Source organism: Rousettus aegyptiacus, unplaced genomic scaffold (assembly GCF_014176215.1).
Source record: "Rousettus aegyptiacus isolate mRouAeg1 unplaced genomic scaffold, mRouAeg1.p scaffold_m13_p_11, whole genome shotgun sequence".
Lineage (NCBI taxonomy): Eukaryota > Metazoa > Chordata > Mammalia > Chiroptera > Pteropodidae > Rousettus > Rousettus aegyptiacus.
Genome location: NW_023416286.1, coordinates 28,019,786 through 28,047,706, shown reverse-complemented (window position 1 = coordinate 28,047,706; position 27,921 = coordinate 28,019,786). Strand labels below are relative to the sequence as shown.

The 27,921-nt window shown below is 43.9% G+C and overlaps 1 protein-coding gene across 2 annotated transcripts in view; it reads right to left on the bottom strand.

The window, feature by feature from the left end:
* Positions 1-27,921, bottom strand: part of ENPP6 (ectonucleotide pyrophosphatase/phosphodiesterase 6) — a 93,011-nt gene that overhangs the window by 52,344 nt on the left and 12,746 nt on the right. For both annotated transcript variants that reach the window (XM_016144001.2, XM_036228673.1), the window contains exon 2: positions 5,291-5,470. In XM_016144001.2, the coding sequence (XP_015999487.2) occupies positions 5,291-5,470 (180 nt within the window). The remainder of the gene's footprint in view (positions 1-5,290; positions 5,471-27,921) is intronic.

The window sequence follows — 27,921 nt, the reverse complement described above, 5'->3', positions numbered from 1 at the left end:
ATACGTTCACAATCCATCTATTTCTTACCACTTCTGTTACCCTTGTCCTAGGTGTCCTCCCCTCTTTCCTAGGTCCACTCAGTAACTTCCCGACCAGTCGGCCAACCCTCGTCCATGCACTGTGGATGCCCACGTTCCATTCTCCATGCTGAAGATGGAGTAATCTTGGCAAAATGTAAGTACGATGCTGTCCCTCTCCATCTTAAAACCTTCCAATGACTTCCTATTCCTCTTCGGATAAGGATAAATTCTTCAGCTTGAGCCACAGAGACTGGCCTGGCCTAGGTTTCTCTCCACCTCATCCACACCACATCTATCCTCCCCTCTCGGTTTCTTGAAATCTCCATGTTTCTCCCATCTGTTCCAGAACCTGAACACGTGCTGTCCCCTCAGTCCTGTCAACTCTTCTATTTCTACTCCCCCATCTTACCCGCCCTCTTAGGTGTTAACTCATGTCACCCTCTCAGATGAAACCAGATCCCTTATTAGGTGATATCACAATGCAACATGCTTTTCATTATTATACTTTTAACAAGTGTACTTTACATTTATTTGGGCTAGTGTCAGATTATCGTCTGTCTCCTTGCCTGGATGGTAAATCCTCAGGGGTGGGAAGGGATGTGAGAAGAGCCTGCATTTGGTTTTGCTCATAGTTGTCTCCTGAGAGCCTATTCCTGGGCCTTGAACCATATCCTTTTAGCTGTTTTATGAAAAAACAGATTTGCCATAATTCATGAAGAATGAAAGTTCATCCCTGGATTTCTCTTTAAGGCTTTCTAATTACCGGAGTGGTTGCTGCTGAAACTATGAGCTCTTTGGCCAAGACAACATTCTGTAGAAGGAGGTTGGATGTGGCTGGACGGCTGTGAAGACTTTCGAACGCTGGAGGGATTGCTTCTGCAGGCAGTGGTCCAGAGAGGCCTCCTCAGTTTCTCTGCAGCAGAAGTGGTTGATGCCTAGAAATCCTGCAGAATGCTTTTGAAGATCGCTTCTTTGAGACAACTTCAAACTTGAAACATGAATTCGTAATCTTTTTCTTGCTGACACAGACAGAAAATGGCAGTGATGCAGATTTCACCAAAGTTACTACTGACAAAGGAAATGACTCAAGGTGAATTAAGCCCAAAGAGTCTTAGAGAATTTTGACCCAAGTCTACTCTTGCCAGACATTAACTACAGAACCTTGGATTTCATTTGATACTTTGGTGAATTTTTAACACATATTTCCATCACATTAAAAAAAAAGTCAAATCAATTAGATATTGTAGATACAAATGTGTTGCCACGTCAAAGACCATTTGGCAGTCTTCATCACTGCAGTTTCTTATGTTACATAAGTGCAAAATCATGAGTGTATTATGTATGGGTGTGTTTTTCTGGAAAGGAAATCCGCAGATTTGATTTACAAGTGTACGAACCAGCCAACTACATACTGACTAAGACCTCTTCCAGTTTTAAAGTTACATACATCTTAAACTCTAACACTAAATTGGTGATATTATTGGAAAATATCATGAAAATCTGGATCCCTTTTATTTGCAATGTCAAATATTTGCCTGAAAAAAAGTTCCAGTTTTCATCCAGGTGTTTGAAGTCACATACATAGAGTCAAAGAATTAGCCGTAATGTTAACTTACACATTGTCATGATTGATGCTGGGCTCCTAATTTTCCCTTTGCCTGAGTATACGCATCTAAGTTCAGCCCAGCTGAAAGTTGTCAGAGACCCACCACTCAGTAAAGGAGAAGATGCTATGAATGATCTACGATTTCTGATCAATAGCTAATATGTGCCTCCTGACTTAGAAGAAATCACCTTAATTGTAACAAGCAAAACTTGATAGGAGCTGAGTCAGATATCCACCATTAGCTTTGTTCCCAGCCCACCTCTGGAAAGTGGAGGAAGGGAAGCCAGGTAGAAATGTGTCTTTTCCCACACAGGAGGTGTCTTATTTCCCTGAACATCTGTGCAGGACAGGAAGAGGCCAATAGAAGAGCCCAGACCTACACACAACATCATCCCAAAGCCACGTGAATGGTTGCTCCCAGTCCTCCTGACTGCTTGGCGGCAGGGAGTTAAGACTGTAAAATGTACAATGAAAGATGTAGAACTTAGAGTCTTCAAACACTTATTCTAAAGGCTTTTAACCACAGCCTCCTAAAGGTTGCTATTTTTTGTTCCTTTTTTATATATCCTGATAGCCATAAGAATAAAATTAAAAACTGCTACCACCGTGTGAGGTAGCACTGATTGTCTGAAGGAGGTATCCTTTTCTGCTTTGGGTTACTCTCAGTATGAAGTGAATATTAGAGTCTCTTCCTTTTCCCCCTCATTAAAGTTCCTTTGACCCCAAACTAGAGAGGTAGGGTAGGGGATGAAATCGGCGAAGGACACACATTCAGCTCTTATCCTTTGGAGAACACTACTAGGTTCTAGTTATGCAGTTCCTGGCTTATTTTTGGACATTCCCCCACAAAATATTCTATTTAGGGCCCGGGATAATTTCCTGAGACACATTTCTTCCTGCACAGCTCAATGATACCATTGGGTGGGGTAATAAAGGGTCTGTTTACAATATTAAGTTTCTCAAGACTTGAGGTGTGGTATTTTGGACGCTTCACCACTGATCAATTTTTCAGTCTGCTGCTTTATCTACCTGACAGGAAGACTTGAACTCCTGCCATTTCTAAATTGCACTTCTAAATATTGACTTAATGGCGAGACTCAAAGTGTCATAACACAGATCACTGGAGCAGTGAAGATTTTCCAGGCCTCATCGAGAGTCTGTACAATGTCCTGTGGGGAGTGGAGAAGGAAGAGGAGGATTTGAGAAGAAAAATAAAATCAAGTTATGTTTAGAAGAAATGCCACTGCGCTTCACTTAATCTTGCTGAGACAAACGAACGCTCGCTGGGCTATTAGCTGTGGCTGGAGGGGACCAAGGTGATGGGCGAAAAGAAAGCAGTGACCCTTAAACCTTTAGCTGTCAGCCAATAAGAATGGAAGGTGCCGGAGCACTCCCGGCCGGGCCAGGCTTTATTTGTTTTTCCAGTTTAGAAGGACTGGACAGTGTCTAAGAAACAAGAGACTCTTCATGCAATTCCTATCAAGACTTCGACACGGCCAGATCTTTAACTAATCTTCACTTAGGTCACTGAGGAAATTCTAGGAAGCTATCTTTTTAGCTTCTTCCTTCCTGATAGTTAACACCATAAGCTGATCTTAAGGCTTCATGTCACATTAGCTGTTGAACTGTGAATCAAAGGAAGTGACTGGCTCTTTCTTGCCCTTGAGGAGCTGATTGAAGAAACAAGATATTTTAGATGCGAATTAGCTTTGAGGTTTTTAAGACACTCGGTGATATATAAATTCAAGTTGTTTGTTATAATTAAGGAGCCAGATTCTCCAGGATGAGATAAAGAATAATGCTCTGTAATTGCGCTGTAGAGAAAAGTCCGAAATATGGCAACTGCCTCCCTTTACAGTCTCCCCGCATCTTTCCATGAGCATTGGCATCCATGGTTATGCAAAAGGCTATCAATGGGAGATCGTATGTGGAGGAGGCATGGGGGGAGCTGGGGAAAGATTATGGGAAAGGACCTCTTTAGAGCATGAAGAGCTCAAGCTCCAAGACATTGAAAGTTAAGTTAATCAGATATCATGGAAGGCGGCCCTATGGCATTGGGGCAATATTTATTTGATGGTCCTTAGATTTGTTTTCGGGTAGTCCCTGAGGCAGTGTGTCCAATATGTTCCCTCTCCTATGCCTATGATGTGGGCTTTTGTATTTGCTGATATTGATTTCTGAGAATGACCTCAAAATGCAGCACGTCGTTTGGCTTTAGGCCTCATATCATTGGCCTGGACCATGAGCTTGGCTCCTCTAGCAAGTCTGATCACCTTGGCTGATGCGCTGTTTTGTTTCCTTAATTTCACGTCCAACTCCATGTTAAAACTGAGTCTCTATTTAAGGCAACAGAGTTCTTTGAAACCCCTCCCTTGCTTGAAAGTTCCTAATCATGTCAGCCAAGGTAGCTGCTACAGGCAGAATCCCAGGTGTCTTCTGAAGGAATTCTAGCACTCCCCTGAAACTGTATCTTCCAGCAGAGCTAGCCTGTGTCTGTCTGTTCTTCTGCCCAGTTTTAAATTAATGCAGCCTGCTTTGGCCTTTGCAGGTCCACCTACGGATGCCAGTCTCTACTCTGTGGCAGCTTTCAGGGCACTCGCCACAGTGTGACTTTCCATGCTCTCCATCTATCTGTGTTCTATGCGCCTCTGAGAGCTGGTGTAGACTAGAGTGCCCTGAGTAGCTCTCCATGTGACCTCTTCCAACCTTCAAACTCCTGCTGAAAGCCCACAACCTTAGTGTGGGCTATCTGTGACTCAGCCTTGGCTTACTCATCCTTCTTTCCCCTCTCTCTCATCCCACCTGCCATGGTCCCCTACAACTCACCATGCTCTCACAATTCTCTCAGGCTACTGCTGCCCTCCCGCCCAGGCCAACGAGACCCTGTCAGCTGTTTCTCCCTATTTATCCCTTCGTTTCTTCTGGGCCTCCCCTGACATCTCCTCCCCTAATGGCAATCACGAGAATCACACCACTAAGAATTAGGGGGAAAGTGTCTACAGCTATGTGCATGGGAAAATCACTTACCTAAGAAGGAATCCCACCAATAGGAAGACAATGGTAAGTTGAATATTTTGTTATCACTGAATGTTCTCGTCCTTAATAAAAGACTTTCAACTGCCAAGATGAGAGTATCCTGAAGACTTCTCATGACAGTCAGGGCAGTTGGTGTTATTCCTTACATCATTGCAGTAATTGAGTATTTACTTTCTCATTGATCAATGATGTCCAGGAGGAATATTAATGCAAGAGGACTTAATTTAATGCACTATGGGAAAATTGTAAGTGCTTCGAATCCTCTTCTCAGTATTGTGTAGGGGAGCTCAAAATCTATAGAAATGGTATGCCAAATTCTTTTATAAGGTAAATAAGGATCCTATAATTTATCTCTCCTGTATATCCGAAATTTTGCACATGAAGAAGTATGACATAATGCAGCAATATTGCTGATCCAAGGGAATCAGGAAATAATATTGTGTCTGGTCTGATGTTAGGGAATTCAAAGCAAAATTTTTAATAACATGCCCATAAGAGATACTTCTTGAATAAAGATCCCATTTTCCAAACTCTGGCTTGGTCTTCAAATACATCTATATCCTTTGTCCTTAGAGACTCCATAATGTTTTGAGATTTGGGAAGTTGGAGCGGCCTGGGTATACTCACCTGGCCAGTAGTACATGTAGACCTTCCTTTTGGCCTTCATCAGAGTGATCCAAAGAGGTTCTGACCCATTCCACCAGAGAGGCATCAGGCTGTCTCTGTTGACACCGATGTCAAAGGACTTGTTGGTGCTGGGGTCCCACATGTAGTTCCCGATCATCTGATGGACCTCGCAATGTCTGCCTGCGTTAATAGAACAAATAGAACGCAGAGCTGTCAGTTTATTGTTTGGCTCTTTTTATGTTTTATCTTTGTTTAACATTTATAAAAGCCATCCATTCACATCTAGGAAGTACAGCAACACATAAAGATTTGCTTTTGATTTTTTTTTAACATAGATGTTTCTTCTCTCTGACATTGTACTGTAAACAATGGAGTGAGAAGTCCAATAATTGGTTGAGAGGGGGGTCATTTGGTGTGCAGTAAATTTGCCAAGTCCGAAGCTATCTTCAGTTAAATTGAGGGTGCTGTGCAAAACCAGACCCATTGTTAACGACTTGAAGTCTAAATATTAATCGGTAGGTAAATTCTAGATTTCTGTGGAACTTGGGTTGCGTTCTCAACTCAGACTTCTCTTGGCACCCTTCCCAAGTTTTCTCCCACAAGACCACAAACTAGATGCTATGGCATTTATTCCCGTTTTTCCTGTATATGAGGAGTTATCGCTTCCACCCTGAGCAACGATAGAACCTACGACATTTGGAATAGGATGGTAAGAAATAGATTCGACTTTCAAAAACAAAGTGAAAAAACAACCCTCCAAACGAAGTGTTATGTAGACATGAGGGTTGCTTCTGTTGGGCACAGCTTCGTCCCAGAAGAGCAGCAAGAAGTGAAAGACGTGAGCGCTTGGACGTTTTTGAAATATTAGGCTTAAATTATTTATTTTGGAACAATCTGTTACAGCTTTAAAGTAAAAAATACCATAAACATTGGCAAGTGCATCAGAAATTGCTGTGATTTTCGTGAGCATCATTTGGCACTAGGACGAAACACGCGTCACCGAGCTTTTTGTTTGTTTGCAGTTGTCGTCTCTGTCCCATCGCCACCCCTCCCCGCACGCCTCCCCAAAGCACACACATTCTATGTGTGAGCAGAAACAAGGAGAAACCATAAAACACAACTTCGAAAATTTGGAGATGCCAAATATCTTAAAGGAAAAACCTTTCATTTCGTCAGACACACAAGCATTGTACAACTCATGCGTTGAATTTAAAGCCCAGAGATCCAAACAGTGGTTTTCCCCCCAAACCTTTAGTAGTCAAAGCTTTTACATATGAACTGATAACATTAAAAAATAAAATGAAATTAAAACTTTGAGCAAACTCCCCTATGCTTACGGAACTTATTAGTTTTATTTATTCCTTCAACTAACGTTTACTAAGTTCTCCTATGGACCATGCACACTGTATTAGTGTAGAGATTCAAATATGAATAAATGTGTTCCCACCCCAAAGTGCCCTGTAATACCCTCAATAGAGGGTCCTCTGCATAAAAGAGGCAGGTTCCTCAGGCTGGGGCTGAGAAGAGGACCAAGATGCGGCCCTAACTCAAGAATCATGGCCAAGTTCACCCACTCGTGCATGGTCTAACTCATTGAAAGTAGGAACATTCCTCTTATTGGTTCAGCTGTGTTAGTTTTTTAGCACATCAAAGTTTAACAATATTAGGAGAACCCTTCTCATAAGTAAAAGTTCTTAATCTATTTCCTTTATTCAATATATTGCATTCCACATCGAAAACATTTTTATCGTCCTAATGATGCTCGCTCACCATTTTTACAAGGCAAGATATTCATGATAATATTTGTTGGGAAAGCTGTCCTTGACAGTCTTGCTCTGTAGATGTTCTCTAAGGCCCTCCCAGGTGCAGGGAGGGTGTCTCACCTGGAGTGGGGGTGCGCAGATACTGAGGGAGGGTACAAAATCGGAAGGGGATGTGGAAAGCATTACTGAAGTCAGTAAGCCCAGAGAAGCCTCTAAATGAATCACAGGTAAGGGCTGGAAGGGCTGGGGATATCAGATATGGGAACATTCGGGAGGGATACCACATGGGAGGGGTACCGGAATCTGCTTTTAATTTGAACTGTTTCGACTATTTTAGAAGAAATGCCTGAAGCGCAAATATAAGCAGGAATCTCACGTGACTCAGTTTTTACAAGGTGCTGCATTTGAAGAAGTATGAAGCAACCGAAAATAATTTTTAAAACACGTATAGCTTTTATAGCTCAGAAACCCCACAATATCATTCTATGTTATTTCTTTAATCTTTTCAACATTCATACTCAACACTCTAGACCCTAATGATTGCAAACTCTCTCATCGTCATTTCCTGTCTGGGTAAAAAATTATGAGAAACCTCCTGTGGATTATAGACCTGTTGTATGACTGGATTGTGTGTCTTCTAAACTAAATTCTCTACCTCTTACATATATATATATATATATATATATATATATATATTTTTTTTTTTTTTTTTTTTTTTTTTTTTGGAAACACCCATAGGGCCTCACTGAGGAGAGATGGGATCTATGTTCAGTTAACACACAGTTCTAGCACATTTTAAATTTTCAGATGACAAAATCTTGTTTCCCGTGGTTATCCGATTCCATTAGCTTTTTTTTCACAATGAATCATCCTTCCTAACCATGATATAGGATCTAGCATTACCCTTAGTACTTTCTTCTTTATATACCAATCGAATTGGTTGTACGCATGGACTCGAGTGAGTTTCAAAGACCAGTTATGGCACTCTTTAGGGAAGTATCTTTGAGATAAGAACTCCAAAGACGGCTCTGGTTCCTGCTTCCATCTAGCATACTAGCCTAGGCAGGCCCAGAGTGGCTCATCTGTTCTAAGGGGAACTCAGACCTATGGAGGTAAGTGATTCATTCCACTCTTCTTAAACTCAACACTTCTCCGAAGGCTGGAAGTGATGTGCTCGGACAGAGGTTCCTGCTCACTTCCTGTCACTAGACAGTTAGTCAGACATGAGCGATAGGGGAACAAAGGAACGGAGGCCCATCCCAGAGGCCACCCAAAGAATACCCCACTGGTAGTTAAAGAATCTCTCCTGTATCCTGGGAGACAAAGGATGGCCATAAACCTATAGGTGGTTTAATAGCCACAGACACTTGCACAGAAGGTACTACCCTAACTTGTCCACAACCTCAGCCTCATTATGCCATCATTATAATACTATGTTTATGCCTGGAAGTTCATGAATCTAATTATAACAGACTGAATTCTGGGTAAGCACATGCACACTAGGGAAAGTGTTATACAGCAGCCGAACGTCAATACAAATGACTTCACGTGCCGATCACATAAGAATCTTTGTAACCACCCATTGCGACCCTAATATAATACAGCCCTTCTCACTTCTAGGTTGTTACAGCTCTCTTCTCTGAGAACCTACTCCTCCCTTGGAGGGTACTACTCTATCTTCTATCTTTTATCATTTCGCCTCCCAAATTCCATAGGACTACAGCCTTCCGTAGGACTACAGTGTGGCCTGTCTGCTTCTAAAATATACTTCTAATAAATCTTACTTTTTCTAAATCTCACTAACCTGTAATTTGCTGCATTGGCGAGGAAGAACTGAAGACCTCCCTCTTCACCCCACCCCACCACGCCAGAGTTCAAATCTCCCCCAGACGGTAACACTGTGAGTGAACGGTGCCTGAACATCCCGGAACCAGGTTTCCTTCTACGAGTTAAAGGGCTTCCGAGTGGAGACTGGAGCTCTTTCAACAAGGTTATCTCCGACCTCTGTTTAGGAAGTAGGTTTCACCCTTCTGGTGGATTAGGCCTTGAGTTGTAATGGGAGGGCCTGTTCTTCAAAGGCTTAATCACAGATGCTGCGCTTGTCCCCAGGGTCGTCCTTTGTTCTGAGAAGCAGTTCCTTCCCCCGAGGCCAGCAGGAAAACGTGTGCTTCCCATCTCGCCATCAGCCAGCTGACTTTCTTTCCCATGAATCGATCACGGCTGGAGTCTGTCTTTGTGGCAGTCTGAGCCTGCTCTTACTCAAGCTGGTTTTCTCACCTTCCCTGTCTCTGTCTCTTGCGCTTTCATTTTTATTGCCTGGGTTAAAGTGCTGGCTGAAAGAACAGAACAGAACAAAACGCAATGTACTGGCTTCTGCAGCCCACAAACTCTCATCTCCATATTCCTGCCTGATCTGTATTTGTTTTTATACATCTGCAAGTCTTCTTGATTTTTCTCTCGTTCGGGCTTCCCAAACAGAGCTTTGCTGTAGTTTGATTATTTGGACCCTTTGCTCAAGGCTTTGGTAGAAACTTTCCTGATGCTGTCACATACCACAAATCTTAGGTGGTTTTCAGGTATGGTGTAAAGAAGGTCCACTTCTGCTCTTCCCCCAAACGACAACTCTGTGGGGCTTTAAAAGTTGTGCCAGGAGGCACAGCACTTTCTGTCACAAAAACTTCCAAACACAGTTGACCGGTTTTCTCCTTTTCCCTAAGACCCTAAGACCCAAGAGTTTGTAAACACTTGGGCTCCATGGCCGATGAGGAAGTTCTTTATTATACACAAGCTTTCTTAGTCACCTTTATGAAGTAATATTAATCTTTAATTTCTAAAGCCATTCGTGTTTTTCTGAGGTCCATGTGTGTTTCTATGAATGTGGCTGCATCTACTAGATATCAAAACAACTGGCTGAAAAGTGAAGTTATATTTCAGGCACAACAATTTATTCAGAACGTGGTGATGTAGATAGTAAGCTGATTAGCAAGCTGACCTCTGGAGTCATCTTTGAAAGTCTGAGTTACGACTACGTGTGATGGACACGTTGAACCAGGAGGGGTCCATCTGTCCACCTCGGAAGATAATGGTACCGTGAATAGATGACAGAGATGCAGTGAGACAGACCGTTGCTAGCCCCACTTTACAGGTAAAGTAACGGAGGCCCAGAGAGTTAAGTTGCTTGAAGTCTCGTGCCAGGAGGTATAGTGGAGCCACGCTTCGGTCCACACAGCCTGGATCCAGAGCCCTGGTTCTTAACCGCCCTGGTACACTAGCGCCAGTTCCCCAGAGCGTGAACCAGCACTCAGTACAGTTCCCGGCCTACGAGAACGGGAGCTGCTGCTGCTGCTGCGCTGACTGCTCTGCAGCCTGTAAACTCCTACCCTCAAGGACGGGACGACTTCAGCATACTGGGTCGGTCCAGGGGTAAGGTTCCAGGAGTCAGCCCACTCAGGTAGCACTTCGCCTGCAACAACGCATGGACCTGCAACAACACGCATGGACGAGCTAGAGGCCGAGTGAGACTCGGGAGGAGTCGTAACCTGAAGATCAAAGGCCTGAACCAATTTGACAAGTGCTCGCTAATCAGCTTAGTAATAAGACGAGCTACCAGTTCTTGGCTACCCCTGAATCTAGAAATAGGTGCTTTAAGCTCCCATCATTTTTAGTCTTCACCATAGATAATATTATCCTCATGTTGCAGGCGGGAGAACTAAGGATCAAAGCGGCTGAGTGACAAGGCTTGGGCCACACGGCTGGCGTAAGAGGGCAGAGCCCCAGTGCAAAGCCAGGTCTCTCTGACTCAGTGCCCACACCCCGTCCCCCCAGCACCTGCTCCACTCCAGCCGCTGGGTGGGTTCTCGTCAGTCACCAGAGCCTCAAAATCCTGGTCTGCTTCTGAGATTCTCACTAAAGTAACTGCATGGAGCTGCCCAGATCTCCAAAAAGCCAGGCACACTCCTATCTCTTGAAGCTGACTGTCGTGCACTGATGTTACCATAAATATCTATAAAGGAAGGAAAGCTGCCAGACTAGGGATACTAACCAAGCAGACAAGAATATCATGGCATAAGAATCCAGCTGTGGAAAAGGAGGGTCCCAAAAATCTGAAACTTGGAGGTCGTATATCAAAGGTTTGAAAAATGGGTGTATTTTCGAGACCGAGCATACATACATCACCTCAAATTGACATGGAATGAAGAAATTAACGATATACCTTATTCAGAGACAGGCAGCCTAAGAATGTTATATAAGTCAGACTTATCCATGACTAGATTCCTCTCGGCACTTTTCCTTGAGCATATGGAAGGTCTAAAGATTAGTTTCGACCCTGTTGAGTTTAGTAAATTTTCAAATTACTACTAGATACACAAGAGACTTGAAAGAATTAACAATGCATTACTCAGAGCACCTGACTCACAAATCGAAATTTGCTTTACGGATCACCTCTGTTGAGAAATACATTTGTTTTCTTAACTTGTTCAAAATTAACATGCGGTATGTTAAAGAATTGGTTTCGAATGAAATATGCAAGATCAAGTTGAAAGAGAAGTTCACAATTTGCACATCTTTAAATGCAACTACTGATGTATGTGCCAGACACAGTCATGATTAGAGTCTGAATCACAAATATTGCAAGACCGAGATAACAGGCTTTGATTACAGTGTGAGGTGTAGAGACTGCTACAAAAATAACCCGAAATGTTAAAAGGGGAGATATTTTTGATTAGAGACATTCACGCTCATAGTTTTGAGGTCACTGGACTCGAATGCACTGTTTTATTTTTCTGGAGTGCAGCAGCTTGGTGGAATTATTTAACAATTAAAATACAGGAAAAGGAACAAAAATGAGTTTCCTGCATAACGATAAAAATGTAAGTTTTGGAGTTTTTATTTAAACACTTTTCATTTTTAGAAAGCTAATTTTTATCAAAGCTCCAAGAAATTTCCAGACAATTTAATCCATCCTCACCTCTATGAAAAGTTGAAGGGCTTGAATTAATTCCCGCATTTAAGATGGAATCTCTTTTGAGACATTCCCATTGTACCGAGAACTTCTGGGGACTTGTAAGGACGGGAAGGTATTTGGAGGGGAAATATCTGATTCCTTATTCTTCCACACATGAAAAAAAATCCAGCCAGCACCTCTGTCCTGAAGCTCCATCGCCCTCTCCCTGGTGCTAAAGTATTTGTCCATCTTCCCCTACCCACTGTGCTACCTCTACCCCTGCCCCTGCCCAGCGACATCAGATTGGCCCCATTCCTTACACGATTGGGGGTGGTTATTTTTCAGGGGGAGGGGGAACAATCTCCAGCCCTCTCCGATCTTGTCTGCTGCAGGTGTAGGGAGGCTGCTTTTGCGTTCTCTCCTCTCACTCAGGACAGTTCTCTTTGTGCCTGGGCAGAAGTCTGCTCTAGTTTTCCAGCTGCCCCACCTATGACAAGGGGAGGGGTTACGGATGAGGAGTTCAATGCAGTAAAAAATTAAGGCATATTTAGATTTGGGGTCCAAGCCACGTTCTGCAAGCCAGCTTTTCAATTGGTGCAGAACTTGGAATGGCTGATGAGTGATCTCCAGCAACACAGACCAGACATCATAATACTATTGGATCAACCATTAAGGTCAGGAATTGATCAAGAATGATCAAATCAGCTGTTCAGGACTGTGAGATCATCAGCAATATCAATGGCTCTATCTAGTGTGAACCAACCAATCTACAAAAACAAAACAAAACACCTTTTTTTGGCAAGAAATAAATGGAAAAAAACTCATTTTTGTCAGCCTAGTTAGTTTTGCTTATCATTGTTAGAATGTGTGAGGTATGATGCTGGCTTGTCCAGATTCATTGCCTTGGGCCAGGTGTGCCCTAGAAAAGTGAGACCAGGCCCCCAGGTCATGGGAGGAAGAGAGTTTAGGTCATCGCTGTAGCTACACAGCTCCTTTGCTCTGATCCATGCGCACTAGTGACCAGCAGGTAAATTGATACAGTTTCTCACCTAATAATTTGTCAATATAATTCACTTTGGGTGCTCTTAGCACACTTAAAATATGTTGAAAGATAATTTGCCTTAAGGATGAAAGAGTAACTCAAATGAGCAAGTCATCATTTGGCCAGGTGTGAGAAATAGCCTTTTGACCTCCTGATAGCTTCCTTGTCTAAGCAGCAGACACCATTGGAAGCGTCAGGCAGGTTGAGAACTGGCAGGAACAGAGGACTAATGAGAAGCAGCCTGTGGCCTAGCAAAAAAGGCTTTTGGAGCTCAACAAATCAAAGTTTGAATCCTATCCTCACAGTGGGACCTCACACAAGTCACTTAACTCAAGTGAGCCTCAGTTTCCTTATCTGAAAAATGGAAGTAATCATACTTTCTTTCAGAGGTTAAGAATTTTGGATGGGTCAAAGTTTGGCACAGTGTCTGGCATGTAGTAGGTATTTGGTAAATGCACGCTACCACCTAAACGATCCTTTTTAAAGGGCAGTGATATCAAATAGTATGCAGTCGTCAATGGTTTTTAGGGAAGGCAGCCTATTTCATACTTCATATTTACGCATCGTAGTCTGAGGCAGACTCTCAAATCCTTGAAGGAAAAGAAAAGAAGCAACATTTCGCTCAGGAAAGTTTGGCAGAGGCTTATAGTGGTTGTGAAAGCGCCTCTCCCGTTGCTGGGAAATGCCTGGCCCGACACTGCCCTCTGCTGGCGCTCACAATAATCTCCACCGCCCGCATCCTTACCCAGGATCCGGCTGAGCCACGCGCCTGTGCCAGCCTCCTATTTTGTTTTCGCATCTCACAGTTGGAAGGCTCCCCAGGATTCTTAGAGTTGCTCGTGAAGATGTTAAACCTGCAAAGAATCCAAGCCCGCGCGGGGCGCGAGGCCAGAGAGGCCGGGAGGCCGCGCATCTAGGGCGGCCCCTAGCGTCGCTGCAGCAAATGTGAGCCCCTGCAACTCGTGAGACCAGGATCGATTGCCCTGTGTGAACTTTTTACGAAGTCTAAGTATTATGTTGTGTTTCCAAGCCCTCATCCACCTTGCTCCTAATCCTTGTTTAGTTTCACGTTTCTTTTTAGGATTTACTTCTATTTGTTCTTTTATTATCCTTGACCCCAGCCCTTTGTCACCTTCCTTCTTTTCTCTTTCAGTTAAGGTCAGTGATTTTTTTTTTTTTTACCCCAGTTTGTAATGGTCACTTCGGTGGCCACTTAACTTACCTAGTACTCCTTTGTCATTCTAAAAGCAGCTACCCCTGGGGATTGCCCCTTGGGAAATTCCTCTTCCCTTACACCAACGGGGTCCATTGAAGAGGGCATTGACTGCCCTCTCAGACCTCTCTAAGATGAGTGGGAAGAGGATAGGCATACACCACAAACACACACACAGCAGCTACCGTTGCTCTTGGATACAGCGTGGGAGGGTCAAGCCCTGCCCCCTCATTCCTTATGTTGGGGGAATCCATACCTTCTGGTGGCCAAGCTGGGAAGAAATACCCCTAGTGTAAAGACACGCTCGGGAAAGGTAAACTCTGGCTGCAGTAGGGGTGAATGTCTGCCGCAGGAAGGGAGCTACAGACATGGAGGTAGAGGCGAGTCTTTAGTTCTGCTCCCAGCGACACCCGTGCCTCTGGGCTCAGGAGCAACCAGAGCCTTTTCCCCATCTAGAGTAGCAGACTTGGATTTCAGCCACTGGCTCTTTCTTCATTTTCAAAAATGTCTTGATTTGCATGGATTCTGAATGTCACCGAATCTCCCCATAGAGACAAATACAGTAAAGCCGACATTCTAAAGACAACCTCTGCAACAAAACCAAGTGACAAAGCATCCCCGTGAACATCAACGTAAGAGTCTCTGGAACAACCCAACCAATGCTACAAAGAGCCGCAGCTCACAGCCTCTGTTTGGGGCACCAAGGGAGAGCAGTTGTGACCCTTTTCTAAAATAATGTCAATGCCTCAAGGCCCTTTTGCATTCATCACCCTCTCCCAACTTATATGACACTTTGCCTTAATTCAGATTTTTTTAAGTAATATTCTTGAATATACTTGAATCTAACCAGAAAGAAAAAAATCAGACACATCCAAAATTCAGCCTGCTTACAAGATCACTGACTAGGCTTTTCAAGAATGTCAGCATCATGAAAGTTCAAACAAAACAAAAAGGCCAGGATATTACTCTTAATGGAGAATAAAAAACTATGGCAACCAAACGTGCTGCTTGGAACTTGATTAGAAGTTTTATTTAAAAAAAAAAAGTCATAAAGTATAATTTTGGGAGGCAATTGAGAAAATCTGAAAATAATTATGGTTAATATATAGGAGAATATTCTATACATGTTGAATTATTTAGGGGTGAAGTATCATGATGTTAGCAATTTACTTTCAACTGTTTTAGCAAAAATAAAAAACAGTAAACTGCATTTCTCAAGTGAGAATAAAGAGAATCTGCCAAATGTTAATGATTAGAGAATCAAATGAAGGGCACACAGATACTTATCATACTATTTCAATATTTCCGTAGCTTTGAGATTTTTATTATAAAAACTTGGCTGATAGTCATATGATGGAATACTATTCTCCAACAACAAAAAAAGGAACAAACTGTGGGCACATGCTACGGTATGAATGAACCTCAAAAATGCTCAGTAAATAAAGCAAGACCCAAGAGACCACATATCAAGCGCCCCCACCCCCCACCACCACTTATGTGAAAGATTCATAAAAGGCAAAAGTAAAAGCATGTGAACTAGATCAGTGGCTACCTCGGGCAGAGGTGGTGACAAACGGGGATTACCAATAAAGGTGCGAGAGAGATCAGACCTCGCAAGGGATGAGACCACCCAGGTGAGGAGAAAGAAAAAGAGACTGGACTCTGAGGAGCCCCGCCATGAAGGGGCTGGCCAAAGAGAAGGCAGGGGAAGTTACCAAAAGGTCGCGGCCCAGCGAAAGGAAGAAACTTGGAATCCCCAAAAAGAGATAGTCTCTATAAAAGAAGAATGGTCAAAAGGTAAAATACCATAGGGAAATGTCGAAAGATGTTGTTGGAGCTGGTTATTAGAAGGTCTTGGGTGAATTTAGGAAAAGCGGTTATGGCAGAAGGATGACATCAAATGTCAAATGGCAATCCCCACATTTGCACAGCCACAGGCTGAGATGAAGCCTCCTAAAAGCCACCCTGCTTCCTCCCCACCCCAGTGGTCTGCACACCCCACGCCACAGGAGCCAGAGTGACCTTTCTAAAGTGAAAGTTACACCACACGACTTCTCTGCTCAATATCCTCCAAAGGCATTTCCTGCACTCAGAATAAGCGTCAAAGTCTGCACCACGACCTCCAAGGGCCTGGCGTGGCTTTGTGTTAGTTCAGGTCCTTTGAGGTGGAGACACTGAGATGAGATTAGACACGTGTGAAATTTACTGGGAGAAGCACCTGTTGCAGGTGACGGGGAGGAAGCAGGACTACAGGAAACCCCTTCATTTGGGAAGGTCTGGCCTCTGTGAAAGGAGGTAGAGAAGGGAGGGATGGGGTAGAAAGGACCTTTGCAACTCTAAGAAATGTTGGCCAGATTGATGCGGGGCCTTCAGCCAAAGTCACCCCTTAGAGGAACTGGCCTGCACTGAGACCCCTGCCTTGCTCAGTCATTGGTTAGGCTCGGCCTGGAGGAGGTGGGCTTCCGCACTGACCAGCGGGGGACTCGGCGGGGCAGTAGCTGAGCAGTGCGTTCTCATGGCTGTCATGCCACTTGTAACCTCTTACACTTCATCTGCCACCCTCCTCATCACTCATTTCCGCTCTGGCTACACCGGCGCTTTGCCGTTCCTCCAACATCACGAGCACGCGCCTGCCTCAGAGCTTCTGTCCTTGTCGTGCCTCTTGCCTGGAGTGCCCGCCTCGCAGACATCTCCACGGCTGGCCCCCTTGCTATGTTAGGTCTCTGCTCAAATCCCATCTGATCAGAGAGGCACGTCCAGCCCACTCGACGTGAAATGTCACTCGCATCGTTCTCGGTGCCCTTACCCTTCTTTAACTTTTTCACGGAATTTATTACCGCTTGCCATTATTTATATCTGCTTATTTATTTGTCTATGGCACTTTACAGGAATATAGGTTCCACGAGGGCAGAAGCCTTGCCCTGTTTTGCTCATGTGCATCTCCAGTGCCTAGACGAGTGTGTCTCTGGGCTCATGGAAGGCACTGGATACTTTTTGGATAAATGGGAAATGAACAATGACTACCTCTTACATCGGTGTAGCACGTGCTCTGAGAGTATTTATTTAATGAGTCAGGCACTGTTCTGGGATCTGGAGATATGGTACTGAATAAGACAAAGATTCCACTGTCACAGAGCATATATTCTTGAATAAAAATAAAAAGATTGATTATTGGATGCCGGAGTCTGATAGATAATTTATGGAAGCCGAGGTAACTTGTCACAAGTCCCTTTAAGTTAGCTTTAAGGGAGCATGCTCTTATAGGAGACTATCCCAGGAAAGAATGTGACAAGGCCCATGGGTTGAATAAGCCCAGTGGTCTTTGTTTTTATTCTTGTGTTTATGTTTCAATTCTAGAAGTCAAGCGTTGGTTTACATTGTGCCTGAAGCCTTTCCCAGTGGTGTCTCCTTACAAAAAACGTTATCTGAGCTCGGCTTCTGTCGGCATAAATTCTGAGACTTGCAAAGCAAACGTTTTCTTAAAATACCAACCCAACCTATTTAACAAAATCAAACACTGTCTGAGGTTTTTGCTCTAAGTAAGTCATTTTGTCACCAACTGACATTTTCACTCCTCCCAATATCATCAAAAACTCTGGGAACCCATGCTCTATGTGTATCATCAGTGGGCACAGGACAAGAAGTGTCCATCCTAAAGCCACCCTCGGCGACTGTATGTTTGCTGGTGGTCTCTGGGAATCCCCTCCACAGAATCGCAGACGGGCATCTCGTGTAAGACGTGAAAAGAACACAGTAGGAGCCACGTGTGAAAACCGATGCCAAGTAAATCAGAGGTCTGGAAACTTAGAAACAATCCACCTTCAAGGAGACACAGTTCTGATGAGAAAATAGATCGCCAGTTACATGGTGGAGACATTTCAAAATAAAGACATCGAATCGCAGACCTGAGATTCCTTTCTATCCACTGGCCCCACTGAGAAGGCCATTTTGCATTTCATGTGATTCCTGATGTGACAGAAGAGGCAGGTACTGACCCCCACGTAGAAGACAGCCTCTGCCCTTACTAATGCTTAGGCTCGAAACCAAATAGGTTTAGAAAGGTCGATAAGAATCAAAATGGCAGGTGAGGTGATTAAGCAAACAAATGTATTTGCTTTTTTTTAAAAAACTCGATTTCCTGAATTTTCCATCCGTGACCCACCAGGGTGGCTGCTCGGCCTGCCAGGCTATTTCAGAGGCTGGGGCTTGGAACCCGGCAGCTCTGCGTGCTGAGCGGGCCAGCGGCCCTGGCTGGAAAAGTGGATTGGAGTTGATATAATAAATAGTTCCTCCTGGTTACGCCAGGGATTTCTTCCCTCGGCCTCCCTCCTTCCGTGACTCTTCGTGTGGGTTACCCCAACGAAACCGGAGGAGCTGCTGGAACCCATTAGATATTTCCTAAAAGGACTTAAACTTTGTTCTCTAGGGAAATTGGTAGTGAAAGATGTGATTTTAAATAGAAATTTCTGGCCTAGGTTTTTAATCTCAAAAATCCTACCTCAAGCCAGGCCATCTTCCCTCTTTTTAAAATCATAACACTAAGCCTTAACGGGGAGAATACTGTGTGTAAAAACTAAATTCATGCTTTGGGAGTAAATGTATGGATGTGTGGCTTCAAACGCTAACCAGAGCCGAGCCCCAAAAGTGATGACGGTCAAGAGAAGGCACAAGATCAAATAATCGCCTTGTCTTTCCTGTGACATGAGCCAAAGTCAGGAAGTTCAGGGGGAGGCGGACCAGAGGTGATCATGACAGGAAAAAAAAGAGGACTTTGTCATAGCATGCGAGTGCGCTCTTTGGCATGCTTATCGTCATTTTGTCAGAAAAGAAACTTGAACCCAGAAAGACTCAGAAGCCACATTTAGGCACTACCGTAGCCGGGACTAGAACCCGTGTCTCCTGCTTCCAGCCCATCGCTGTCCTCGCACTGGTATCTTCAAGAGACAGAGAGGTGACTAAGCCAAAGCCCAGGGTGGCATGTGGACGTCAAACAGAAATGGACACATTCGAGGGAAGATGTGGTTGGATTTGGCAGTGAACTGAAAAAATATAAAATATGGCTGAGTGAAATACAAGGTAGGCTTGTTTGGCAGAAGCCTTGCCTTTTTATTTCAGGTTGTTAAGAAATTCATATTCTCCGCTGACCACGAAACCACCTGGAAGTGTAGGCCAGGCTAAAACCGGAGACCTTCTGCACACCACTCCACCCGAGGGAACTGTCGCTCCTGAGAACTTTTCCAGACTCTCGATTATAAACGGCTTAAATGCCCAAACCTAAAATCTCTTGGGGATGTGAAAGAAGAATTTGTTTTAAACCACCAGAGCACTGGCTTACTCACCAACTTGGAATTTAGTGAAAAGGCAAACCATAAAATTTTAAGTTGGGTGTCTATTTGCCTCTTAAAATATTTGACCGAGTTTACGAAATACTTAATTATACCCATTTCCACTTTGTATTCCTAAGTCCTGGGTTGGGCATGGACTAGCACTGGGGAGCAGAGCGTGAGGAGAATCGTAGAGCTGTATCCGAGGTGATCGCTGCCACTTACATTTGGATTTTTTGCCTGCTGGGAGACTAAAAATGTCCCTATGGCTGGACCAGCAGCAGGAACGCCCCTTCTGTGAAGAGTGGGGGTGGGATGGGCAGAGAACAGCTTCAAAGGAAACCGGCTGAGTATTTAGGGTAAAGCAGTTTCCGAGTAACTTTAACACAAATACAAAGATGCATTTATTGAGTTCCTACTAAGTATCAGGGAGCACGAGACACTTGAGTGGGAGGTAGGGCAGCTCAGACCCTGCCTTCTTTGGGACCGCCATGCTCTCCCAGGCCCCCACGACCAAGTGGAATTAAGAAACAGCTAGGCCAGAGCTACATCTCAGTGGCCTGGGTCAGTACCCCAGATGTGGCTTATCAAAAGAGGCCTGTCTAAACCATTCTTCACAACTGTTCGGCCTTGGCCATTTGAGATAAGCAGCTAAGTGTCTGAGGTTGAATCCTCTCTTTTATACTCCACCCCAGAAACGCTTATTGTTCGCATTGTCCATTGAGACTCACAAAGACGGGATTAAAAACAGAGCTGCCCGGGAGGTTGCTCAGTCTGGAGGAAGCCTGGGAAAGCAGACACACATGCTCTGGGGGCGTCTGTGGGTGTCTGTGTGTGCAGGCATAGGCCATGTGCAGAACGCGACTATGAGGCCACAGAGGAAGAGACACATAGGTGGCTGCCCAGGACGGTGCTGCCCCGAGAGCTACTGCCTTGAGAGCAAGAAAGGAGAGGCAGCGTGACATCCTGGGAGCGGCACAAGATTCCGTCCTCACGGCTCTGCCATTTGTAGGCTCTGTGATCTTGAACAAGTAATTTACTGTCTCCCAGCTTCGGTTTCCTCATTTGTGAAATGGGGGTAGCTGTGCCTGTGTTACAGGGTTTTAGGAGGATGGATTGAAACAGTATTTGAAAGCGCCTAGCACTGAGCACTACAGACATATGGACAGGTAACTGCTGTAGACATTTGGGAAATCTGCATTTTGCTCCCTGCTTGGCTGAATCTGGCTCCTTGTAACAAAGAAAGACAATAGGAGTGATGCAGAGATAAAGGCCATCTATTGTCTTCTCAGATTCCAACTCTACCAACCAGAAGCCGTGTGGCAAAAATGCTGAGTGACGGACGGGAGGCAGCAGTCCTCTGTTCTGGTCCTGATTTACTCACTTCCTGGCTTGGTGACCTCAGGGAAGCTGCTTACCCTCTCTAGACAAGTTCTCTCATTTGAAAAAATGCCCTTCTGTACCTACCAAGGTAATTTTAAAGATCAGACAACGCTATCAGGATTAGAAAGGTAGAAGTAACTGTCTTTGTTTGCAGGAAACCGGATCTTGCATATTCTTGTATGCAGAAAATTCTAAGGAAACTGCAGAATACTATTAGACCTAATAAACAAATTCATTGAGGCAGCCAGGTACAAGATCAATACCCAAAAGTCAACTGTGTTTTTATATGCTGCAAAAACAAAACAAAGGAAATAATTCCATTAACGATAACATCAAAAATGCTTAGAAATAAAATGCTTAGAAATATTTAACAAAAAGAAGTGTAAGACTTGTACACTGAAAACTATAAAGCACTGCTGAAAGAATTTGACATCTGAATAAACTGAAAGACATCCCATGTTTATGGGTCAGAAGACTTAATATTATTAAAATGACACTACTTTCTAAATGTTCTATAGATTTAACACAATTCCTGTCAAAATCTTAGCTGGGTTTTGTTTCATTTCACAAGTCAACAAGCTCATCCTAAAACTCATTTGGAAATACAGATGACTCAAAATAGGCCAAACAATCTTCAAAAAGAAATACAAAGTGGAAAGAATTATACTTCCTAATTGCAAACTTACTCCAAAGCTAAGTAATCGTGACAGTGTGGTCCTGGCATAAGGATGCCATATGGAACACAATTTAGAGCCCAGGAATAAACCAACATTCATGGTCAGTTGATTTTCAACAAAACTTTCAAGAAAATTCAGTAGGAAAGGAAGTCTTCCACAAATGGTACCAGGACAACTATCTCACATTATACAAATATAAGTAACTCAAAATGGATTGCCAACCTAAGTATAAGAGCTAAAAGTACAAAACTCTTTGGAGAAAACATAGGACTAAATCTTCATGATGCTGAGTTAGGCAATTGTTTCTTAGATATGACACCAATAGTAGAAGAAATAAAGAAAAAATGATAAATATGAGTTCATCAACATTAAATGCTTTTGCACTTCAAGACGCGCCATCAAGAAAGTGAAAAGACCACATGGGAGACAAGTATTTGCAAATTATATATTCCCTGATGTATATCTAAATTATATAAAGAACTCCTGCAATTAATAATAAAAAGACAAATAACCTGATTTTTAAAAACAGTTAATAGAATTGGAACAGATATTTCTCCAAAGAGGTTACCAAAGAGCCAATAAGCATATTATGTGAGGCATCATCAGTCATTGGGGAAATGTAAATGAAAACCACAGTGAAATATCACTTTATACCCAATAAAATGGCTATAATTTAAAAAGACAATGACAAGTGTTATCAAGGGTGTACCGTCCTACATTGCTGGTGGGGACGTAAAATGGTGCAGCCGTTCTGAAAAACAGTTTAGCAATTTCCCCAAATGTTAAACATAGCATTACCATATGATCCAACAATCCACTTCTAGGTATGTACCAAGGAGAAAGGACACCACATATCCACACAGAGACTCGCACTGGAATATTCATAGCGGCATTATTCACAATGGCCAACACGTGGAAACAACCAAATGTTCCTCCGCTAGTGAACGTATCAGCGGATGTGGGCTATTCATACAGTGGAATGCTTCTCAGTGAAGAGGAATGATGTACCGATGCACCATGGTCAAATCTCAAAATCATCATGCTTAGCCAGAGATGCCAGACACCAAAGAACAGATATTCAACTGTTTCATTTACGTAAATGTCCAGAAAAGGCAAATCTTTAGAGAAAGAAAGCAGATCGGTGGTCGCCTAAGGCTGGAGGATGGAATGAGGAGCAATGACAGGGCATAAGGTGTATTTTGGGGTGATGGAAATATCCTAGAATTATGTTGTGGTGATAGTCGCACACCTCTGTAAATTTACTAAAAATCATTTCACAGTACACTTAAAATGGATGGATTTTGTGGTAGGTAAATTATACCTCGCGAGAGCTGTTTATAATAATTTTAAAAGATCAATCGAGATCGCAACCGAGATCCATATATAGGGCTTAATTAGCATATTGAGACCAAGGTAGGTCCTCCGAATTCCCAGGTGCACAGAAAAATATGAGCCCTCAGATCCTGCAAATGTAGAATTTACCTACGTGACATTGTCCCTCCTTTCCAGCTCCCTAGTGGTCTCCAAACTCTGCTGCTCTGTACAAATCCCTCAGCCTAACACTCAGATAACACTGACCATCTCCTATGGTCTTTCCTTGGTTACTCTGACCATGTCTGACTGTTGCCTCTCACTTCAGGTCTTTGCCAGAACGGTCCGTGATAGGTCGTGCTTCTTCTTCGTCTCCTTTGGTGTCTCTTCTCCAATGCTGTGCTCCCTAAGTGTGAGCAAGGTCCGCCAGGCTTTCATCTTTCTCCTTCTCTTCTCCTGCCATAACCCTCCCAAGGGGCCCTCATCTACTCAGTTATTTCCCATCTCTGTGAAGACAACTCTGCAATCTATGTCTCCAGACATCATAGCTAGTAAAGAGATCACTTGGATGTCTTGCAAGTTTGAGAATATAAACAGTGGATTTAGATACCGTATTGAGATATTTTATTGAAATATTAATTAGGCTGTTCTCTTCCTATATATTCCCCTCCATCGTACTTCAAGCAGGTATCCAGCCCCTTTTGTCTGTGGAGAGGCCTGTGTTTCTGAAACAACAGCTGACGTTGCCTGCTGGACACGCTCCTTCCTTTGGGACTTTTTATCATCTCGAAGTGAACCCTTTGGAACACATTGTGAACTTGTCTCTGAAGGGAGGGGAGTAAGGAAGGCACATATGCCTTTGAGAGAAGCGAGGAAGAGAGGAAAACAGTATGGGCTACATAATTTGCAGGACCTAATGCAAAATGAAAATGTGGGATCCTTTGTCCATAAGGTATTAAGAATTTTAAAATGGTGACAGCAGAGTAAGAAAGCAGGCATGAGACCCGGTGTGACTACACAGGTCATACACCCAACAAGCTGGTTCTAATGGAAAGTTTTCCTCTAGACTGGGGAGAGATAAGGAGTCAGCTGGTCCAGAGAGAGCAGGAAGTGATGTGTTGTTTGGTGGCAGAACTCCATGGGGAGCCCTGGCATCTGAGAGATATAACAGGGGAGGCTGGAGTCAAGGCCTCCAGTAGAGCCTGGCCTCTGGAGTCACATGGATCCACATATGAGCCTTTGGAGGGAACTGTGATAGATCAATGACCAGGGCACCGGCCTCAATGGTTTGGGACTATATATGACCCAGGACCTTTGTAAAATCCTAGAGAAGGAAGAGAACTCACCCCACTACCCACCCAGTAGTGACTGAGCCTGAATTTTAACTAAGCCCAGTAGAGTGGGGGCGGGGGTGGGGCGGGTCACAGTCAGATTTCGGTTTATTTTTTTATTGTGGTAAAATATACAAATATAAAATTTAAAAAATAATAAACAAATAAAATATACCGTTTGAACTATTCACAGTTCAGTGGCATTAAGAACATTCACGTTGTTATGCAGCCGTCACCACCATCCATCTCCCGAACTTAGCCCAAACTGAAACTCTGTTCTGTTAAACCCTAACTCCCTGTTTCACAGCCCTTAGTAACCACCATTCTACTTCTTGTCTCTGCGAATTTGACCATACTCTAGGTACTTCATATAAGTGGAATCATGCAACATTTGTCCTCTGTGTCTGGCTTATCGGACTTAGAATGTTTTTAAGTTTCACCCATAGATTTAGATTTTTTAAAAGAAAATAAATGTACTATTTTTGGTACACTCAAGTTTGTGAACTTGGATCCACTCTATACACAGATTAATTCATTAATATTACCCTAAGGCTAGCTTGAATTCTTGTCGGAGTCTGATTTTTCCTTTCTTTCTCTGATCCTCCACATCCAATCAGTGTTGCCAGCTCCCTTCCCACAGAGCCTATCGAAGCCTTGGTCCCAGGCTCATTTTGGCACTGAGGACTTGACTCCCAGGTTCTTCATTCTCACCGCAGGGAGGATGGCCTCCCTGAGACTCACACTCCACAGACATGTCAGAGTAATTGTCTCTAAGGCCAGATCTGGCCTCCAAATGCTCCTCATCGTTGCCACCTCTGCCCCTTGACTTGTGCAGTGCCATCGACCCTCAAGGCCCTTCCTCCAGGTTTCAACCTGTCCAAATCTTCCAGGCTTTCCTCAGATACCACCACCTCAGCAAATCTTCCCACTTCACCACAGTCTCAGAAATGATTTCCGCATCCCCTGTGCCTGTTCCATTCTGTCCTGTGGTTATAGTTCTTTTATTTTGACACATATTTACTTGCTCTAGCTTAATTGGAAGCTCATTCAGGATAGAGGCCATGTCCTGGTCATCTTTAGAACAGCACTTCTCACATGTAAATGCTCAATATATTCTTGATTGGAGAATGTTCACATATGAATGCAGTGTATGAATGTATCTCAACACTGTATGTTGTAATTACCAAATTCTGTAGTTCAGACAGTAAGTGGTAAAGGAGTTCGTGAATGGAGAAAAATAAAATCTCAGAGCACCATCCAGCTCCGAAATGTTACTATCTGAGGGTCAAGGCCTTTTAGGGAAGGGACATCTTATTTTGGCTTAGAAGTGAAAGATGGATGGAGGGAAGCTGGGGCCTGGGCTGGAGTGAAGTAGAGGGAAGAACTGAGAGTTCCCAGAGAGGCTCCAACAAAAACAGGAAGTGACAAGGGAGAAGTTGAGAGATCATCTGTCAAAATTCCATTGCGACAGGGATTTCAGAGCTGGCCGTAAGAACCCTGGTGATCCTTTGGTTTAAAGGTTAGAAATTAGTCTGATGTCCACTGAGGGAATATTCTGAGGTGGATTTTCAAGACACACACAAAGTCAAACAGGTGGTTAGGAATTGGGTGAATAAAGTCATTTTTTCTTTTCATTTGATTATTTCGGCTTTTAGCTAGATGTTGAAATGCATGTTGACAGAGTCTTGGTAAGAATGCTTTGGAACATGATTTTCCTATCTATTCCATCAGAACTTGGTGATATCATTTAAGGAGTTTAAAGAATAATAGCCAGTCCTCCATTATCACCCATGCCCCTGGGAAGTGGGGAGGCTGACTGAGCTGGTTTAAGCACCACCCCCAATCTTCCAGGTGGTTCTACCTCCTCCCTGATCTTTGATGAAATTTACAGAAAACCTTCCTGGAATCTCATCTGCACTTCAGCTCACACATCCGGGAGATATTAATGAGGGTGAGAAAAGAACCAACAGTGACCCAGGCGGGGAAGCCCAGCCATGGGAGAGGGAAGTGCTCAGGGCAGAGCTGCGAGCTCCGGCGAGGGCTGGGACAAACGCCTAGATGGCCACGCCGGGTTATCTGAGGGAGGCCAGACCCCAGCTCGGACTCGCAGACCTGTGCTTGCTGGGCTTCTGACCTCATCCAGATGCTGGATCTGAGTCTGAGGCCTCAGTCTCCTGTTCTGCACAATGAGACAAATAAATACATTAGAATTTCTAAGGCATCTCCTGCTTTTTACATTTTAGTAATTCTGAATGCTTTCGGGAGAAATTTTAGTTTGGGATATTGTAGGTTTTATTACATATTCCCAGTTCCTTCACATGGCTTTAGCGTTTCATTTTACACAGACAAATATGTGCTAAAATGGACTATGAAATTCACATGCAGAAATGTATAGGGAGGGGGTGCCATGGTCCGGAACAAGGCCAGCTGCCTGAGTCGCAGGTAAATAGGCCAGACTGGGAGCAACTGGAACCCGGAACCTGGAATTAGATCCGCCCACAGACTCCAGCAAAACAAGGGACAGTCCTAGGTGCTGGGAAGTTGCGATGGCAGGAGAAATGTGGCAATGGTGTTGCTTTGGCCCCTAGGGAGGAGAAGCTCGACCAGTGTAAAGATGAAGGAGGGAACTTAGAAGCCTATGGAGGATGGCCAGAAGGAGTCCAGACTCTGGTGAGATCAAAGCAGGTACACAGGGGCACCAGTGATTCGTTAGAAAATCATGAACCCTCAGCAGATGAGGTTCAGCAACACAACTCTAGAGCCTAGAAGAAAGATGAGTAACGTAAGCTTTCCACCCTGGGGTCAGACAGAGGTCCAGTTACTGGCACTAAACCAGGGGAGTCCAACAAACGTTAATCAAGTGTCTCTTCTGCACAAGTACTGGGCCCAGATGCAGAGACTGCCCACATCCCAGGGGGCTTGAACTTGTGTAGACCAAAGCAGTGTAGATTGCTGTGTGGACTGGCCTGCCCTGCAGGTGTAGCCTAAGGGACCTACCCAAGGTGTAGAAGTCCTTCAGAGGCTGGACATAAGGTGGGGTCTGGTAGATTGTCTTTAGTCCTGTTCCTCCAAGGGGCTGTGGCGGCTCTTGTAAGGCGACAGTGTTCAAAGAGGATGGTGATCATGGCCTTACCCACAAGGCTCCTGGGGCCTAGCTGGCTGTTGTCTGCAAGTCTGCAATACAGACTGAGTAGAAACCACAAAACCTATTTAGGCCCACTAGGCTGGGAAGCATCTTTTTTAAAATGCTTTTTATGTAATTATATTTTCCTAAATCACAAGGAGAGTGCGATGAACCGAATGTTTGTGTCCTCCCAAAATTCATTTATGGAAATCTCATCCTTAATGTGATAGTGTTAGGCTAAGGCCAGGCCTTTGGGTGGTGATTAGGTCGTGAGAGTGGAGCCCTCATGAATGGATTAGTGCCCTTAAAAAAGGGACCCCAGGGAGCTCCTGCCCTCTTTCTGCCACGTAAGGACCCGATGAGAAGATGACCAGCGGTGCCTGGAAGAGAGGTTTCGCCAGAACCAGACCATGCCAGCATCTTGGTCGCAGACTTCCAGCCTCCAGAAATGAACAGAAACAGATTTCTGTTGTTTACAAGGTACGCCGTTTACGGTATTTTGTTGTAGCAGCCTGAAC